This window comes from Cynara cardunculus (genome assembly GCF_001531365.2).
Source record: "Cynara cardunculus var. scolymus isolate 2C chromosome LG 2, CcrdV1, whole genome shotgun sequence".
NCBI lineage: Eukaryota > Viridiplantae > Streptophyta > Magnoliopsida > Asterales > Asteraceae > Cynara > Cynara cardunculus.
In genome coordinates, this window is record NC_037529.1 from 1,378,335 (window position 1) to 1,396,088 (window position 17,754).

At 31.9% G+C, this 17,754-nt stretch overlaps 1 protein-coding gene across 1 annotated transcript; it reads right to left on the reverse strand.

Annotated features, from left to right (window-relative positions):
- Window positions 1-4,410: 4,410 nt before the first annotated feature.
- LOC112508109 (type I inositol polyphosphate 5-phosphatase 4-like) lies at window positions 4,411-11,102 on the reverse strand. Its single transcript, XM_025112891.1, has 13 exons — window positions 11,073-11,102; window positions 10,887-10,971; window positions 10,506-10,559; window positions 9,577-9,628; window positions 9,339-9,443; window positions 8,468-9,005; window positions 8,013-8,206; window positions 7,826-7,934; window positions 7,386-7,534; window positions 5,455-5,644; window positions 5,230-5,334; window positions 4,881-4,970; window positions 4,411-4,470 (listed from the first exon to the last, which is right to left on the reverse strand). Exons 1-13 carry the CDS (start codon window positions 11,100-11,102, stop codon window positions 4,411-4,413), a joined length of 1,761 nt encoding a protein of 586 aa, XP_024968659.1.
- Window positions 11,103-17,754: the final 6,652 nt, after the last annotated feature.

Here is a 17,754-nt window from a genome sequence, read left to right on the forward strand (position 1 = left end):
ATCACATAAAGTCATATTATAACATCGACTGAGATAAAGAATAAAATGAAATATTAAAAACACGATGTATCTCGCTGCATTGCGCGAGTACTCTTCTAGTATATATATATATATATATATATAAATCTTGTAGTATTCTCTATAAAACTGTAGTGATTCAAACACTTCCACTTTCAGAACTCTTAAACCCGTCATTTTGATCCAAACACTTTTACTCTCACAACTCTTTGTATGAATTATTATATATGTAAAAAAGACTAAAAAACTTCATATATATATATATATATATATATATATATAATAGGTATAGAAATATAGGGAAAAGCAGAAGAGAAGAAATGTAGGGGTTGTGGTGGCTTAACATATTGATTTTTGAAAGAAAGGCAGCCTGAATAATTGCAGTTTTATAGGACTTATCTCATCAAATTTCACATCTATCTCTCATCTTTCCCTATTTTGGAGTCTTGCCTGCCCCCCATTTACTCTTTCCATTTCTGGCAACTTCTTCATACTCTTATTATTTCTCTCAATATAATAAGTCAAACCTCTCACTTAACCACCTCCTTTTCGATACAATGCTTATTTATCCAGACCCCATAGAAAACCCCATGAAAATGAAAACGATAATATATATTAATATTCATTTAATAAGTATTTGCGATTTTGGATTTGATTTTTGAGGGAATTCGGAACTTTGACAATTTAAATGACGTGGTCAATTGCGAAATGAAAACTAAAAACTTAATTATGAATTATTTAATTGTGTCATAAAGTTGAGCATATAACATGACACAAAATATAATTTAATATATGTGTACTTTTTGGCGGTGGGTTCGGTCCAGACCACTCAAAAAAATGTTTAAACCCCAAACTAGACATGTGTAGACCCAAGTGGCTTGACTATTTTTCAGACCAGACCGAACAGTCAGAGCATTTAAATCGTCAAAAACAGTCCAGTTTGACTTGGTTTGAGCGGTCCAACTGTTTTTTTAAACACTCCAAACAAAAAGTGAATTATTAGAAGAACCACCATTTGAGAGAATTGTTATCTCATATTTTTTAAGTTATTGTAAAAACTTTGCTTTTTCCATTGAAATTGACGTGAAATGACATTTTTTTTAGTTTTTTTTATATTTTTATTGACTTTGTAATTATTATTGATGTTGAAAAAAATACATGGTACTCAGAAAAACGGTGGGTGAATTGCCCCGACCCGGTGTGGAACCCGATTCATCCAACCCGAACGGGGATGGGGATTCCCCTCTAAAACGGGTCCGGGGGCCAGGGTCGGGGATCCCCGGTAGACTCAAACCGGGGCCGAGGCTGGGGATGCCCAGTAGAATCAAATTAATTTATGGGGACTGACTGAGGTTTTACCGGGTTTTGACCGAGGATTGCTAGAGATTTGACCGGGGCCGGGGGATTACAATTTTTCTGAAATGGAAATCTAAAACATTAATTGTCTAAAAAAAATTACAATTATCTCCAACAGATTTCTATTTTAGAGATCTTAATATAAATTATATTATTATAACATTTTATAATTTATCATCTCAATGCATTTTAAAAAGAAATTATAAAAAATAATAATTCAATCTCATTGATGAAATTGAATAAATTTATTATTTCTCTCTCCCACCATCAAGTTTTAGAAAATTTTCTATACTTAGAGTTTTCTCCATGATTTTCTATTTTAGAGAACAATATAACAAAATTGATTGACGCACTTTAGAGAACAAAAAACTCACTTTTTCCTATTTTAAAGAAAATTGTTGGAGATGCTCTAATAGTAACCCATGTTTTGTATTTTTTTTTGTAAGGGTGTCCGGGTCAAAGCCCGACTAAACCCCGGCAAATTTGGAGGCTAAACATGGCCCCACTTAAATGTCGTCAACACTCCCCTCCCAGGGCTCGAATTCGGGTTCATGACTATGTCATACTCAAGCCTTTACCACTAGGCTGGAAGGTCTTTGACATAAAATTTTATAAAGTTCAAGGTAAAAAACTAAGACCATCTTCAATGGTAAAAATAAAGACTTGATGAAAATGTTGAGAACCACTTGATAAAAAGGTCAATTAGTTACAACTTTAGATCTTAGATAACAAAATGAAAGTTTTAAAAATGCATTACTCAAAATAAAAATAAAGTTAAAATAGGGTGTTTTTTTCCGTATAATTTATCCAATTATTTTATAATTAAAGAAATTTGTTTACCCCGGGAAATACCAGGTTAAAAATGACGTCACGCTTTCTTTCCCACCACAAGAGTGATGACGTCTGCTATCAGAAGATGGCTGGGAATCAATGTCTGTAAAACATCGACACGTGGCATCCTGCATTATGGAAGCAAGGGTTCTGAGATGGCAGATCATATGAAAACAAAGAAATAATAAAGTAAAAGTAATCCATTATAACAAATTGGGAAATATTCTTTTTAAGAATATACTTTTCCATTTATTCAGAAATTATATTTTTTTAAATAAATAATTTATTAAAAATCAAAAAAATGTAAATGAAAAACGCCATCTGTTTCTGCAAGCAGCAGAACCATTCCCAAATAAAGTAAGCATTTGTTTATTTACTTCATAATAGTTCTATTAAGAGACAATTTCTAAATCGTTAAAAATTGAATCTTGTTTAGAAAAAAAAAACATTGTCTCTTAATAGTTCTAAAACCTTCTGAATCATTTTGTATTACGGGTCTCCCTTAACTATTCAGCGTCCTATTTTCATTGTAAATAATTACCAAACAATTATATTTCATTTTACACTATATCTTAATCATTCTGACTACTTGATCATTCTGCATAAAACCATTAAGCAATTGCCAAACAACTCTATTTTACCACCGAGTATCCAACGAATGGAACAACTCATAACTCTGAAAGGGACATCAAAAAAGACAACGAAACCATACACTTTGCGGAATACGACCTTTTGAATTTTCTCGAGATCCAGTCAAAAGATCTGGTTTGTATACATGTAAATAAAAAGTCAACAGATAAAGTTTTACTTTAAAAAATCATTTGATTACAGTGTTTCTGTATCATAGGTATGCAAAACCCACGTCTGCAGTTGCATACCCAGCTAAAAGACAAAAAAAATTACACTTTCTACCTCTATACGAAAAAAATTACATTTTACATCCATGTCTGGAAAAAAAATCTACGAACGTAGGACTATTTTCTTAAACCTTGTAAAAAAATAATTAATAAATAAAAACAAACAGTAAAAATAACTATTTTAATTAATTTTCTTGATTATTTATCATAATAACCTATGAAATATTTCATCTGAATTGATCTATTAGGATTTTTTTTATCATATATTAAATGTAAAAAATACGCATTTTATAAAAAAATAATATTTGAAAAACAATTATTTTGGAATAAAAAAAAGCATAAAAATATAATAAGAAGGTACCACACATCACTTTTATTTTCTTGGTTTCTGTTCTAGTAAGCTTTTTCAGCAATTCTTGTAGCTCCCAACATCCAAATTTACCTTTTTTATATAAAATAAAAATTGATCAAAATTGTCACAGTTTTATGGTCATTCTTCAACCGGTTATCATGTTGATTTGATAAATAGTGGAATGAATTTGAATTGAATAATAATTAATAATACTGAATTGGATAAGACATCACTCGTCACAACAACATGGTAACCGGTTAATGCTTAAACCGGTTATCTGGGTAATTAAATGTTTAAAATATTTTATCTTAGATACCAAGATATAAGTTTTGAGAGTACATTATCCAAAATAAGAATTAAGTTAAAATATGTTACATTTTCATGCAATTTATCATATCTAAACGTTGTTATCTTTGTGAAACCAAAGTTACATATAAAAAGGTGTCACATTATAAACCGCATACATATGAAACGAACACATTATAAAATAAATATATGTTCTGACGAGTATATTATGATGTTTGCAAACCACACGGACAAAAGATATAAATTTACTCAAAGGAAAAGACAAACAATCACGTACACATAAAGTGGTACAACATTCACATCACAATATATTTATTATAAACGGTACAAGTTTTAAAGCATAATTTACAAATCATTATTGCAATCAATGTTAGCTCTCAATCCTTTACTTCTTTCAGTAAAAACAGACATTTTCTGTCAAAAAAGCAAAGCCTCATCTTACAAAATGACTTTATTACCCCTATTCTCTCTATCAATTTACACAATGTCAAAAAAATTAGATTATCTACAACTCCGACCCCACACAGAACCCGCCTCCGGTGACACTAATGTGAAGGGGCATTTCTTGGCTCGTTCAACGGCTGAGTCTAGCAGAGGCCCGGGATAGAACCCATGACCTGTCTTGTATTTGAGTAAAATTGTCTTATCCTTTTGCCACCTGAGCTACATATCGAAGGTTGTTTTGGTTAATTATATTTGGTTAATTATATCCGAACCACCTTCATTTTCCAAGACAAATGTGATATCAACCTGCAAAATTCACCAAAAAAAAAACCCCGATAAAATTCAAGGAAAACTAACACAAATTAATCCGTAAACCAGTTATTGGACAGATAAGAATGTTCCAACATATATCGAGAATAAATGGTATAAGGACCCGTTTGGTCTGACAGTATGTTTTTGAGAAATTTGTATTTAATAGAATGATTTGGAATTGAACGGATTTAAAATATTTGGTTTGTAAGATTCGAACTGAAATTGAATGAAGTTATAAATAAATTATACTTGAATTATTTTTTATTAATTGATTACTATAAAACAGATGTTTTTAACATATTCAAAAAGAATATTACAAACAAACCTTGTGAAATCCCGTGATATAACCCCATTGAATTTCCAAATCCAATGCTTGTGGGATTTCAGAGATTTCGATTCCATACCAGCCTTTCAAGCGGAATGTAGGATTGGAACAAAATCGAATTCCAAATCCCGCAAACCAAACGGACCGTAGATGGCTTAGTCCAGCCGACCTGACACTCCAAGAAGTGAATAACTCATAAAGAATACCAAAGGGCCAACCTTTGTTTCGGATTCACGACACGTGCCCACAAACTCGTTGGTCATAATCATCGAACCTGGATCAAATGCACGAAACGACGATAAACATGTGGCTAGAAAATGGTTTCTTGATTTCTAAAGTGAATTTCTTGCTTACAATTTCTTGTGCGCATCTACTAATCCCTCAGGCGACCATGAACGATCTGGAGTCTAGAGTTATCGCAGGTGAACCTCGACGGTTACAAGGGCTTTGGCAGCGTCAATATTCAAACTCGAAGACGATGAGATTTCCACCGGTGCCACAATCCAAGTGGTTTGACTTCCTCGTTTCGATTCCTATTAGAAAATGCCAAACTGTAAAGCAGATTTCATCAGGAATTCAAATGATTGTTACCTAAAACTCGTGTGGGTGCACGAGAAAAGAGAGCAAGAGCTTACAACTCAGTATCTATTTACATATGGCAAAAGCTCTTCGACCTCGATCCGTGAAGAACAACTTGCGTTTTTCTTGATTTTGCAACGGCTTACAGACTCGACTTCTGCTATAAATATGCTATAAACGGGTCTATGATCCGAAAATCTCGACTCCCCACGAACGTAACACATTTGATGGAGTCCTCTTCCATACCACAAGATACGATCGCACCTTCATAACAAATATAACTTCTCAACAAGATTCATAATTCAACAAACGACTAATTCAAACGAAACCAGTAAATCCCACATGAAGCAGTGACAGGGGTGGGTCCACCTATTAGGTTGTGGTTGCCGTTGCAACCATGAAATTTTGGGGGTTAAAGGTTTTCATATGTGAAACCATAAAATTTCTTCGGGGTGAAACCATAAACTTCAAAAAGTTTAGGGGCTTCATATGAAAATTTAATAAATAAAACTCTTAGAGGATATTAATTAATTATTAGTTAAAATACATTTATAAATAAAATTTAACGTTTTCAATTTACTTTTTTTTTCATTTTTCATTTTTCATTTTATACCCGTGTCATATTAATTAATTATTAGTTAAAAATACATATTTTTTCTTACAAATTACACCGTTACAAAGGTCTGGTCAATACCTTCGAGTCCAATATTGGATATATGTAACGTTAATACAACGAAACAATGTAACGCACGTATGATAAATGTAATATTTCATTATCATTTAATACAATTTAACATGAATACAAATTTTTATTAGCATCTTTTTGGTTAGCGTTGTTTTGTTTATACTGATGTAATAATGTTAACGTGATAACACGTTAACCAACTTTATACAGTTATTTTGAATATACTTATCCTCCGTTGCAGACTTTAGGGTTATTCATTTAGAGTTAATTTTTAGAGGGCAAATTGTATGGAAAAAATTAACGCACTTTAATTTGATTCCTATTTTGGGTAACGTACTTTCCAAACTTTCATTTTGGTATCTAAGACGTAAAATTTTAAACATTTAAGTATCCGGGTAACTGGTTGAAGCATTAATCGGTTATCATGTTGATGTGCTGAGTGATGTATTATCTCAGTATTATTTGCTGACGTGGTTAGTAACATGATTTTTTTTTTTAAATAAACTAGTGGATCAAAATTTTAACGACTTAAATACTTGATGTATTTTTTAATGGACCCAAAATAGCCTAAAACATTGTCCGTACAATAAATTTATAATTAGTTTATATTACGATAATTATTTTACGATACCATACCCAAAAATTCTTGGATCTGCTTCTGAGTAGAGAGGCTTATTCCGCCTCTGATTTCTATTTTATACAATGAGAATAAACTGTTTAAAATAGCAATTTTGGACTCGCCCAATTCATTTTGTAGCCGTTTTCCTACCCAATTGACGAAAATAGCCAACATTTCGCAAGCAACATTTTAACAACATGCAAAATTTACTTTTTTATGATTTCATATTCATAAAGTAATCTTTTAGCAAGTTGGTAAAGTGGTACTTGCAAAATGCTGATTTGGCGAGTAACACTTTGGCAAGTTGGGAAAATATCATTTTAACAACTTTAGCAAGTTGCATAAGTGGCAGTTCCATGCGAACATTTCACAAGTAGCACTTTAACAACTTGCAAAATTGTTATTTTATGAATATTATATTAAAAAAAATGGATTTTTCAACTTGTTACTTGCGAAATCTTGGCTATTTACCACATATTTAAATGTCTGAGATGTCACATATCATGAGGTATCAAAATGGAAGGTTTTGAAAATACGTTACACAAAATAGGAATCAGACTAAAGTACGTTGTATTTTCATGCAATTTACTCCTCATCAACTATGTTGAGTGACCGTACTTGGTTTTTTGTTGCAAACGTGCCCATGATTCCGGAAAAACGCCAAAAAGAACAACTACAGTTTGCAAGAAAGAATGATTTACCATGCCGGAGTTCGTTTCTTTTCTTTAGGGTGCATATCGTTGCATGCATATATATCGGAATTATTCGAATACTTGTATGTGGGAGGGAAATATATTCTCCCTTCATTCCATCCTTCGAATACACGTCCGCTCCTCTTCTCAATACGAAGCTGTAAACACTTTTTGACGATTAGGGTTTAGAGTTTAGAGTTTAAGGATCGAATAACAGGGTGCATTTGGTACACTTGACAGAAAAGAATAAGAATCACTGTTCTATGTTTGACAGTGCTTTTATGTGGAATAGAAAAGAATAAGAATCACTCATTAGGGATAAATTGGTCATTTTATCCTGTCTAGTTCTGTCTCACCAAACACTGAAAAGATGTTTCTGTTTTGTCCATGTCTGAATACCAAAAACACCAATAAGACACGAGTATACATTGAGTATAACCACGACTTACCTGGTCATTTTCCAACAATGCCCTCCAATTGCGTGCCTCAACAAGAGCTTTTGCGGAGCGGGCAGAAAGGGCAATCCGGTAATTTAAGTCGCCGAGCCATATTATTCGACTATACTCAAGCAAACACAACTTTAGCATCAAAATCTTGAACACGATCAAATTCGAAATACTAAGAACTTGGCCTTACTCATGCTCGAGAATCGTTTGAGGTGATTTCTCGTCTCTCGTTCCTTCAACTCTCGGAAACCATGTTTTGCGCAGGATTTCCATCACATCAGCGTTTCTTCTCAGCTCGTCACCTTCCTTTTGACCCGAAGTCAAGTGACAGCAGATGAAACAAAAGCTCGTTTGGTGCAACGACATGCTAATCGAAATCGAACCCTGAAATCATTTCGGTAACGTTAATTAATATTTCTCAAAATTGTACTATAACAACCCGTCCCATCAATAACTTCCACCATCGTTAATCTGGTTCGGAAGTTATTGGGTCGGCATGCTACTCTGGGCTTTGAAACGTTATGAGTGCGTTTGGTATCACCTTGTTCCATATAAAAGTCCTGCCAAACATGGAACAATAATCCTTAATCTGTCTTGTTCAGTGTACCAAACGCACCCTATATGTACCATTTGGGGAATTCTTACCTTATTTCCGAGGTAACCCATTAATCCTCTACCGACACATGACACTTTCATATTCCGAGTATTGTCTCTAAGATCACTCTTTACCCAAACCGTAAGATATATTCCGACCATTTGCTTACTCGCGACCAAACAGTACCTAGAGTTCCCTGCCCGTTTATCACAATAAGGTACGCTATCGGGTGAATCATCTGGCCCGTTATCTTCATCTGAAGATCTAAGATTTGGGTCATAACCGTTGGTTCGATTTCTGAACATGATCCGATCAGAGACACTGTATCTGCGGTCGAGCCCCGGCTGCTGCACGTCATGCTCAATTATCCTCATGCTACGGCTCAGTGACTGGAAAGCGTGTCGGTTCAAGAAAGATGGGTTCGTTTCTATTATCGATCCTTCGAAATCTGAATCAGTTGGATTTCGAGCACTTGTCCCAGGAAGACTGTTGAGCGTTCTCCGAATGAGTTCTAGCCATTTTTTAGCTGGACCGTTGTCTTCTGTGCCCAACACGTTTCCGGCATTTAGAGGGACGATTTCTTGAAACCTGGTTTCATAAAGGATGTCGATATTCACATGATTTATACGATCAAGATTCAAATGAGAACCATAAATATACTGAGAACCGGGAAACCAACTCTTTCATTTATTATGATGATAAATTAACTATGAATAATCATGAATATCATGCATTTTCATTATTCATTATATTGATGCTGTGCATTTTTGTCATGAATATCATGTATATTCATAATGAATAATGTTCGTATTCATCATGAATAGTTTCATTATTCAGGATTATTCACAATGAATAAAACATGAAAACAGTTGATTTCCGGGTTCTCAACATTGCGAGATTCAATATACCAAATAAACCCACCCAAGAATATAAATGTCAGCAGGAGGTGAGGTATGCAACCAATCTTCAAGATTTAAAGAACTTGTTGGTGATTTCCCAGCCACATTCCATGTAGCTACAAAGACCCTATTGCAACATTTAAAAAAAAACCCCAATAAAAAAACATAAAAATCACATGTGAATCAAACCTATAATCATTCAGCAATTTTAATCAATGAAAATTGTGTAAATTGGCTATGAAATCACATGTGAATCAAACCTATAATCATTGACATCCATCACTTGACTAGCATACTTCTTGCTTGATCTCTCTGTTTCAATAACACAGTGAGATTTGTGGCAGATCAAGAGGACATAAATGTAAAACAAAAGAGGGGTAAAGCCTTGTCTTTTTCAACCACTTCAGGTGGTGACTATATATATATATATATATATATATATATATATATATATATATTATATAAAGGGTTTAATCATGTGAGAAGTCTAAAAATTCGTGAGATTAATGAGAGCTTCTATCTTAAGGTTTTGTTTTCACATAATTTTTTCCATTGAAGTAAAGTATTTAATGTATTCATTAACATATATTTGTTTCATATGTATTCAATTCACAATGTGAAACTTTTTTATATGTATATTTTGTTTCACAAACATGTCAGAAAGGTTTACATTTTGAATTGTGAACCCAGTACATGTGAAACAAACAGATTGTGAAATAAATATATGTTAAATCACTACATTAAATTCTAGCCATAAATGAAAAAAATCATATGAAATAGCACGTGATACACCGGTTCTCAAAGATCTCACTATTTAGAGAGTTCTTAAAAGAAGGTCCTCTCTCAATATATATATATATGGGTCAGGTGAAAACCGTAAGAAAAAAATTGAGAAACACCCTAATAACCATTCAAATATACAACACACACATATACATACAAGTAACTTATAAGTAATTTGTCTGGTATACACACATGCATAACATTTGCACGCGCATAGAAACCAAGGAACAACTTCAATTACTAGTATGTTTACAGTTACCATGATATTCCTTAGTTTTATTTTTTTAGGGTTTTCCTCATAACCTTCCTCTATCTATCTATATATATATATATATATGTGTGTGTGTGTGTGTATATATATATATCTATATAAGTTGCTGTGTGGTCCTAAAGCTGAAATATGCACCTCTTCTTCTGTTTCTGTTGATGGTGAACCCTTCTCTTTCATATAAATCATTATCTGAAAAGTATAAATTGTTAAAAAAAAAAGCTGTAGAATTCCCACTGCATTGCATCAAGATTCAACACCACACATAATCCAACAAAAATGGTGTGGGCCACACCCCTAAAAAGAGAATTATTATCATGTAAAACCAGCAAAAACTAACGAAGATCATACAGAAAAACAAGTAACAGATCTTGATCTGCAAAAGGGACATTAATGGCTGTTTTTATAGCCTCAAATTGTACCCAAATATAAACTGAATGATCCAGAAATAAGAAAATCCCCAAATTATTTAGAACCCTAATTTAGATAAAAACCCATGAAAGAAATCAAGAAAATGACCTCCATGGCTGAATTCATCTGCATGGAAATCCTCAGCTCTGTTCTTGAAGTTGAACCATTTCGTGACTGTTTTTGACCATGAAACCTTCAATCACAATCAAAACAAAGTCAATTTGTTAATGGAATTGAAGAAAATAGGTGAAGAAAATGGTGGTCAAAGGAAGCTCCATTGTTGGTCAAACAAACCTTGGTTTTCTTGCAGGTATCATCTCCCATTGTTCCAACACTTGGTATACATAAATACCCACAAATTAATTTACAAAACAAGTGAAGGGTTAGAGATTAAAATGAAGAGTGGTATAGAAATTGAAGCTATTTTGTGATGAATTGAAGCCAAGTTATGAGAAGAAACAGAAGAATGTGATGATTTATGAGGGTTTGTTTGTGTATACAAGACACATTGTGTGAAGAAGAAAGATAAAGAAATGAAGGGAAAGATTCAAGAAAATTCATAGCTTACAAAAAATATATGGCCAAATATGTATATGTATATGTATATATACATACATATATCTATATATATATATATACATACATATATCTATATCTATATATATAGAGAGAGAGAGGGAGGTTGAACAGGACAGTGTAGAGAGAGAAAAAGTGTGTCACTGGGAGGTGATTTTATCTTCTAAAAATCTTGTTATTGGCATTACATTGGTATAAATGGGTTCATCTTTTAATAACCTATAACCTAGGGCTTGTTTGTTTACTTCTTAATAGTTTTATTAAGAGACAATTTTTGAATCATTAAGAGATGAATCTTGTTTGACAAAAAAAAAATCTATCTCTTAATGATTCAAAAACCCTCTAAATGATTTTGTATCATGGGTCTCCCTTAGTCATTAAGAGCTCTAATTTTATTGTAAACAATTATCAAACAATTATATTTCATTTTGCAATATATCATGAGAGTTTCTTAATCATTCTGACCACTTAATGATTATGCACAAAACCATTCAGCAACTGTCAAACAGCCTCTTACTTGAGTTCGAGCTTAATAATTATTGAGTTCCAGACGATCTCAAACATAAAATAAGGTTCGTTTAACTTGTCATTTCGTTCAAGTTTTAAGTGACGTTTTTAAGTTTTCGAGTAACACAAATTATGTTTGATGGTTTTTTATTCTAAGGAATAAAATCTGCAAGCATTCACATATATGGAAATAAAAAGTCGGTAATACAAAACTTAAAAATCAAGAAATATGTTTTATAATTAATTAATCAAATCAATATATAAAAATAAGTTGGTACGTATCGTAGTACGCGACTTCTAATAATGTGTACCAACCGAGTTTGTATATTTGATATGGTATTACCAGCCAAATATGTCTGATACCAACTAAATTGATAGCAACTTAATTAATACGATAAATACATATGTTAGCTGCTTTAATTGTCACTAGGCATGGCAACAGGGCGGGGATGTGGAGAGTTTTCTAATCCCCGGCCCTGGCCCTGGTTTTTATGAATGGCCCCTAGCCCCAGTCCCCGACGGATACGGGGATTAATATCTCGTCCCCAGTTTATTTTCTGGTCAAACCCCAGTCAAAGCCGGATCTTCGTCCCCAGTCAAAACCTAATTTTAGAAAATAAATATAAATAATATATATACATATATTATATAAAACATATTAATAAAATTATATACCGGGTACGGGCACGGGTTGGGGATACCGGCCCCAAACCCGGTTTGAGCCTACTAAGGATCCTCAGTCCCAGGACCCGTTTTAACTGGAAATTCCCATCCTCGTTCGGATCAGATGAACTAATTTAAAGAATTTATTCGGTTTTTATATCAGTTTATAAAAATTTAATTGGGATTGAGGTAAAAATAACGTATTTGTGCATTATAAAGATGGTCATTTTGGTTAGAAGTTCGCTTACAGGTTTGTGTGTTATAATTTATTTTCAATACTGGTTTTAAAACTGATGTTTTAAGAAACACAGGGATTATAGAATCTGCTAGCAGTAAACTCAAACAGAAAATAGATAAACGTTTATAGTTTTATTGATAACAAGAAACTATAGACATTTATAGCACCTTGAGGGTGTTTACACAGATGAAGAATAAAACCACAGAGCAACTTACAACCCAGATCGAAGACAAAACTATCCCAGATTAAAATAAATGACGTAAAGTTCTATGATATATAAAAACACAATTATGAAGCCTGAAACGACCCAAATGGCCAAAAAACCCATACGAGATAAGTTTGACATGTGGTTCATTTTCTTTTCAGGAATGATGTTTTAATAATCAGATATTCAACACCAAATTTGGAGCAAACTTAGTTTTATTAGACAGCGATCAATCTTCTATTTCATATCTACAGCTAGAGGTGCTCAAAAACCTGATCAACTCAACACAAAATAACTCAACCTGAAGTAACTCGATGTCTAGTCGAGTTGTAAAATTTTCAAACCGTGTGTAATGAGTTGAGAATGTATTACTATTATTTGAACCCAACCTAACCCGATGAACCCAGTATCGGTGTATTTCTTGAATTTAATATGATTGTTGATTTTCTATTAATATATACATTAGACAATTACACTATCACTTACCCTCTTCATATACACATATTTCCAATCTATTATTCATCTCTATATAATTCATTTGTATATATGTTCAGTAACTGTGAACATATATATATATGTAAATTGAGCAAATTAATTGAATGTGATATACACAAGATTTAAGAAGTATGAATAAGTCATATCAATTGGTTGATGATAAAAAATAAATTTTGAGTAAAGAAATGACACATTTAAGGTTAGAATAATATTTTAATGTACCAAAGTATCAACCCGACCAACTCGTACGGTTTGGGTTGGGTTGGGTTGGGTTAAGATTTTTCAAATCGCAAGCATTTGGTTGAATTGCTCAAATGTCTTCAACCCGATCAATTCAATCCATAAGCACCCCTACCTACAGCGATTCATTATACTTTAAAAAATTGTTCCTTATCAATGTTTCAAATATTTGTGTAATAAAAATAAATTTACAAAAAATCACTAAACTTGTTATTTTGTTTGTTTAAGAATCATCTATCCATTTAAGCTTTCATCTTAAACACATTTAAATAAATTATACACTTATAAAAGTTAACATCATTTGTTTTTTCACAAATACTCATTTAGGTAAAAAAAACTGGTTACTAACAATCAGTCATATACAAAACCCGTTTCCACCAATATGAGATGACATTTTTTGGCTCGCTTAATGATTGAGGCTAGCAAGGGCCCATGATCAAATGCGGACCTATCTTGTATTTAGGCAAAATTGTTTTGCCTTTTTGCCAACTGAGAGTATCTCCAACAGCAAAATTGTCACCATACAACTTTAGACCATTAGATCATAAAGTTGATCAATGAACATAAATTGGTCTTACGGGTTCATAGGGTTGGATTCACGTGGGACCAAAAGTTTTTCGTGAGATCCGTAAGACCAATATATGTTCATTGATCAACTTTATGATCTAATGGTCTAAAGTTGTACGGTGACAATTTTGTGATTATTGAAAAGTCTCGTGGCAATTTTGTGATTATGAATGTTCAGCTTGTAGATCTAATCTAACGGTTGAGAATTGGTTTTACGGGTCTCACGAAAAAACCCTTGGTCTCACATGATCCCAACTCTAACTTCATATATATATATATATATATATATATATAAATAATACAATTTGTAACTGGTAACAAGTAATAGATAAGGAAAAACCGTTTATCTATACCCTACTAATCAAAATTTCGGATAACAGATAAATGGATAAGATTTTTTTTACCCATACCCTTATCCAACGGGTCGAAACATAACAAATGATGGATTTACCGTTACCCATTGCCAACCATATCCACAAGTAGGTAAAAAAAAAAAGTGGTTTTTTTTATTATCTTTTAGCTCATCCACATGTCACTGAGGTGTCACTTTGTCCAGATAATAATATTTTTGAAAGTTGCACAGAAAAATGGTTAAAAGATAAATTAAATATCTAAAAATTACTATTTCCATTAATTTATTTATTAAAAGAATTTAAAAAAATTAAAAATTTCCAAATAAAAACACGTCTTTTTATATATATATTTTTTACTTTATAGCAAACAATGCAATAATGTTTATACCAAGATTTTTGTCTGTAAAAATTGAAAATCGATAAAATGGTCCCAACCAAAATTCAGATTTCGAGCCCCACTTGAATCCACATTTACATGTACCACTCGGTAAATCGGGTAAATTTTTATTTACTCTCTCTATCGAATTTGAAGAGAATAAATAAAAGGGGAAAATTTATTTATTTATTTATTTTATCAAAAAATATATATATATTATGTTTTTAAATAAAAACGAAAAGAATGGAAATAAGTCATTTTTATAAATATACTCTTTAAAAATATGTCATTTATAATGAAAGATTGGTAGTTTTAATAAGCTTAAATTGCTTTAAAAAGTAACGTATTTTAAATTGATTCATATTTTGGGTAACGTACTTCAAAACTTTTATTTTGGTATCCAAAATAGTAAAATGTAAAATTTTAAATATTTAAGTACCCGAGTAACCGGTTGAAGCATTAACCGGTTACCATGCTGATGCGTCTTTGTTGACATAGATATTTTAATCCAAAATTAGTTTTTATATATATGTTATTTTATGGTAACCATTAATGCTTCAACCGGTTACCCAGATACTTAAATGTTTAAAGTTTTACGTATTAGGTATGGAACTGAAAGTTTTGAAAGTACGTTACTCAAAATAAGAATCAAGTTAAAGTATGTTATTTTTTCTTGCAATTTGCCCTTTTTACAAATACACTCTTTAAAAATATGTCATTTATAATGAACGGTTGGTAGTTTTAATAATCTATTCAAATATTTTAATTTCTTTCATTTCATTTCCTCGTACGTCTGAAAGTAAATTGCATGAAAAAATAACGTACTTTAACTTGATTCATATTTTGGGTAACGTACTTTCAAAACTTTCATTTTGGTACATAAAATGTAAAATTTTAAACATTTAAGTACCCGGGTACCGGTTGAAGACTAATTTTAGATTAAAAAAAATTCATGTCACTACTGAGTTGGATACCACATCAGCATGATAACTGGTTAATGTTTCAACCAGTTATTCTGGTACTTAAATGTTTAAAACTTTACATCTTATGTACCAAAATGAAAGTTTTGAAAGTACGTTACCCAAAATAGAAATCAAGTTAAAGTACTTTACTTTTTCATGCAATTTACTAAAAATAAAATTACTTATTTGCCCCTTCCTTTAACATTATTTAAGGAACAATTTCAATCATTCAGTGAGTTTTACTTTAGGATATGATTCAACATAATATTGTCGTTTATGTGCGTATCTGTGAAACTTTTGTATATGTGAAACAATTCCATTTGTTTCATATATTACACAACGTTATGCATTTCATACGTGAAATTGGTACTGAATATTGTTATAAGGACTAAAGAAATGTTAAGAAAAAATTCATATGTGAATTACTGGAAAAAAAAATCCATGAATATGTGAACCTATATGAATAATTTGTAACGTTGATTCACATATGCAAGTTCAGATATATTTCTCAATGATTTACATATAAACATTTCATGAACATTCCATTTTTATCTTCTGATGATATTTAACATTCTTATTTGAATCGACCCCTTACACCATATACATATACATATACACTTGGGATCACGTGAGACCAGTCTGTTTTCTTGAGACCCGTAAGACCATTTTTTTACACTTGAAACTTCATAGAAAAACGTTGTAAAGGTAACCCTCACAGTGTTTTTGTTGTGAAGGCTTGGCTTTTTTTTAACCGTCACAGTATTTTGCTGTAAAGTTTCAAGTGTAAAAAAATGATCTTACGGGTCTTACGAAAACATGATGGTCTCACATGAATCCAACCCTATATATATAGACTTGGGATCACGTAAGACCAACATGTTTTCGTGATATCCATAAGACCATTTTTTACACTTGAAACTTCACAAGAAAACGCTGTAAAGCTAACCTTCACATGTGTTTTCATTGTGAATATTTGACTTTTTTTAACCTTCACAGTGTTTTACTGTGAAGTTTCAAATGTAAAAAAAATGGTTTCACGGGTCTCACGAAAACAGACTGGTCTCACGTGAATCCATCCCTATACACATATATGTTGCTTTTAACATGTGGTATTCGAAGAAAACCCAAAATTGACAGTTGAGAACTAGCCCACCGAACGTCGTCATGATAAAATCTTTAATTGTCAACTAAAAAAACAAAAACAGACATACCTAAGTACCTAACAAATCTGATATATTTATATACAATATATTGAAACATCTGAATTCAACCATGCTGACAATGAAAATAAATGTTTAACCATATTCCTTATCAAGAAAAATATGTACGTTTTTTGTATAATAAAAAAAGGACATAAAACAACACCAATTATTGACATGAAAAATGATACAAATCATAGAATAGAATCAAAAGTACAACTATTTGGAAACCAAGACCCCATAGCTTGTGACCACATGAACATGACACATTGGTTTGACACCCAAAGCTTTTAGTATATTATACATTCACGCAAATAAAGCTCAGATATTTTGAGAACTAGTGTATCATGTGTTATTTCATATGGTTTTTTTTATATATGGGTATAATTTAATACAATGATTAATATATATATATATATATATATATATAGATGAACGTTCAAATGAAAACTTGACCCATTTGTGTAAACCGTGTAAACCGTGTAAACCAATCTCATCCGTCCATTTTCTTGATCAATGGCCTAGATTATATTATTTTATTTTAGGAAATTAAAAATTAAAAAATAATTAATATTCATTTTATTTAAGAAAAAAG

Coding starts and splice junctions, on each gene's coding strand:
- LOC112508109 (XM_025112891.1), bottom strand. CDS start 11,102: ATGGGAGATGATACCTGCAAGAAAACCAAG. Junction 9,629..10,505: donor CAACAGAAACAGAAGAAGAG/GTGCATATTTCA, acceptor TTATTGAAACAG/AGAGATCAAGCAAGAAGTAT. Junction 4,471..4,880: donor ACATTCCGCTTGAAAGGCTG/GTATGGAATCGA, acceptor TGAATTTTGCAG/GTTGATATCACATTTGTCTT.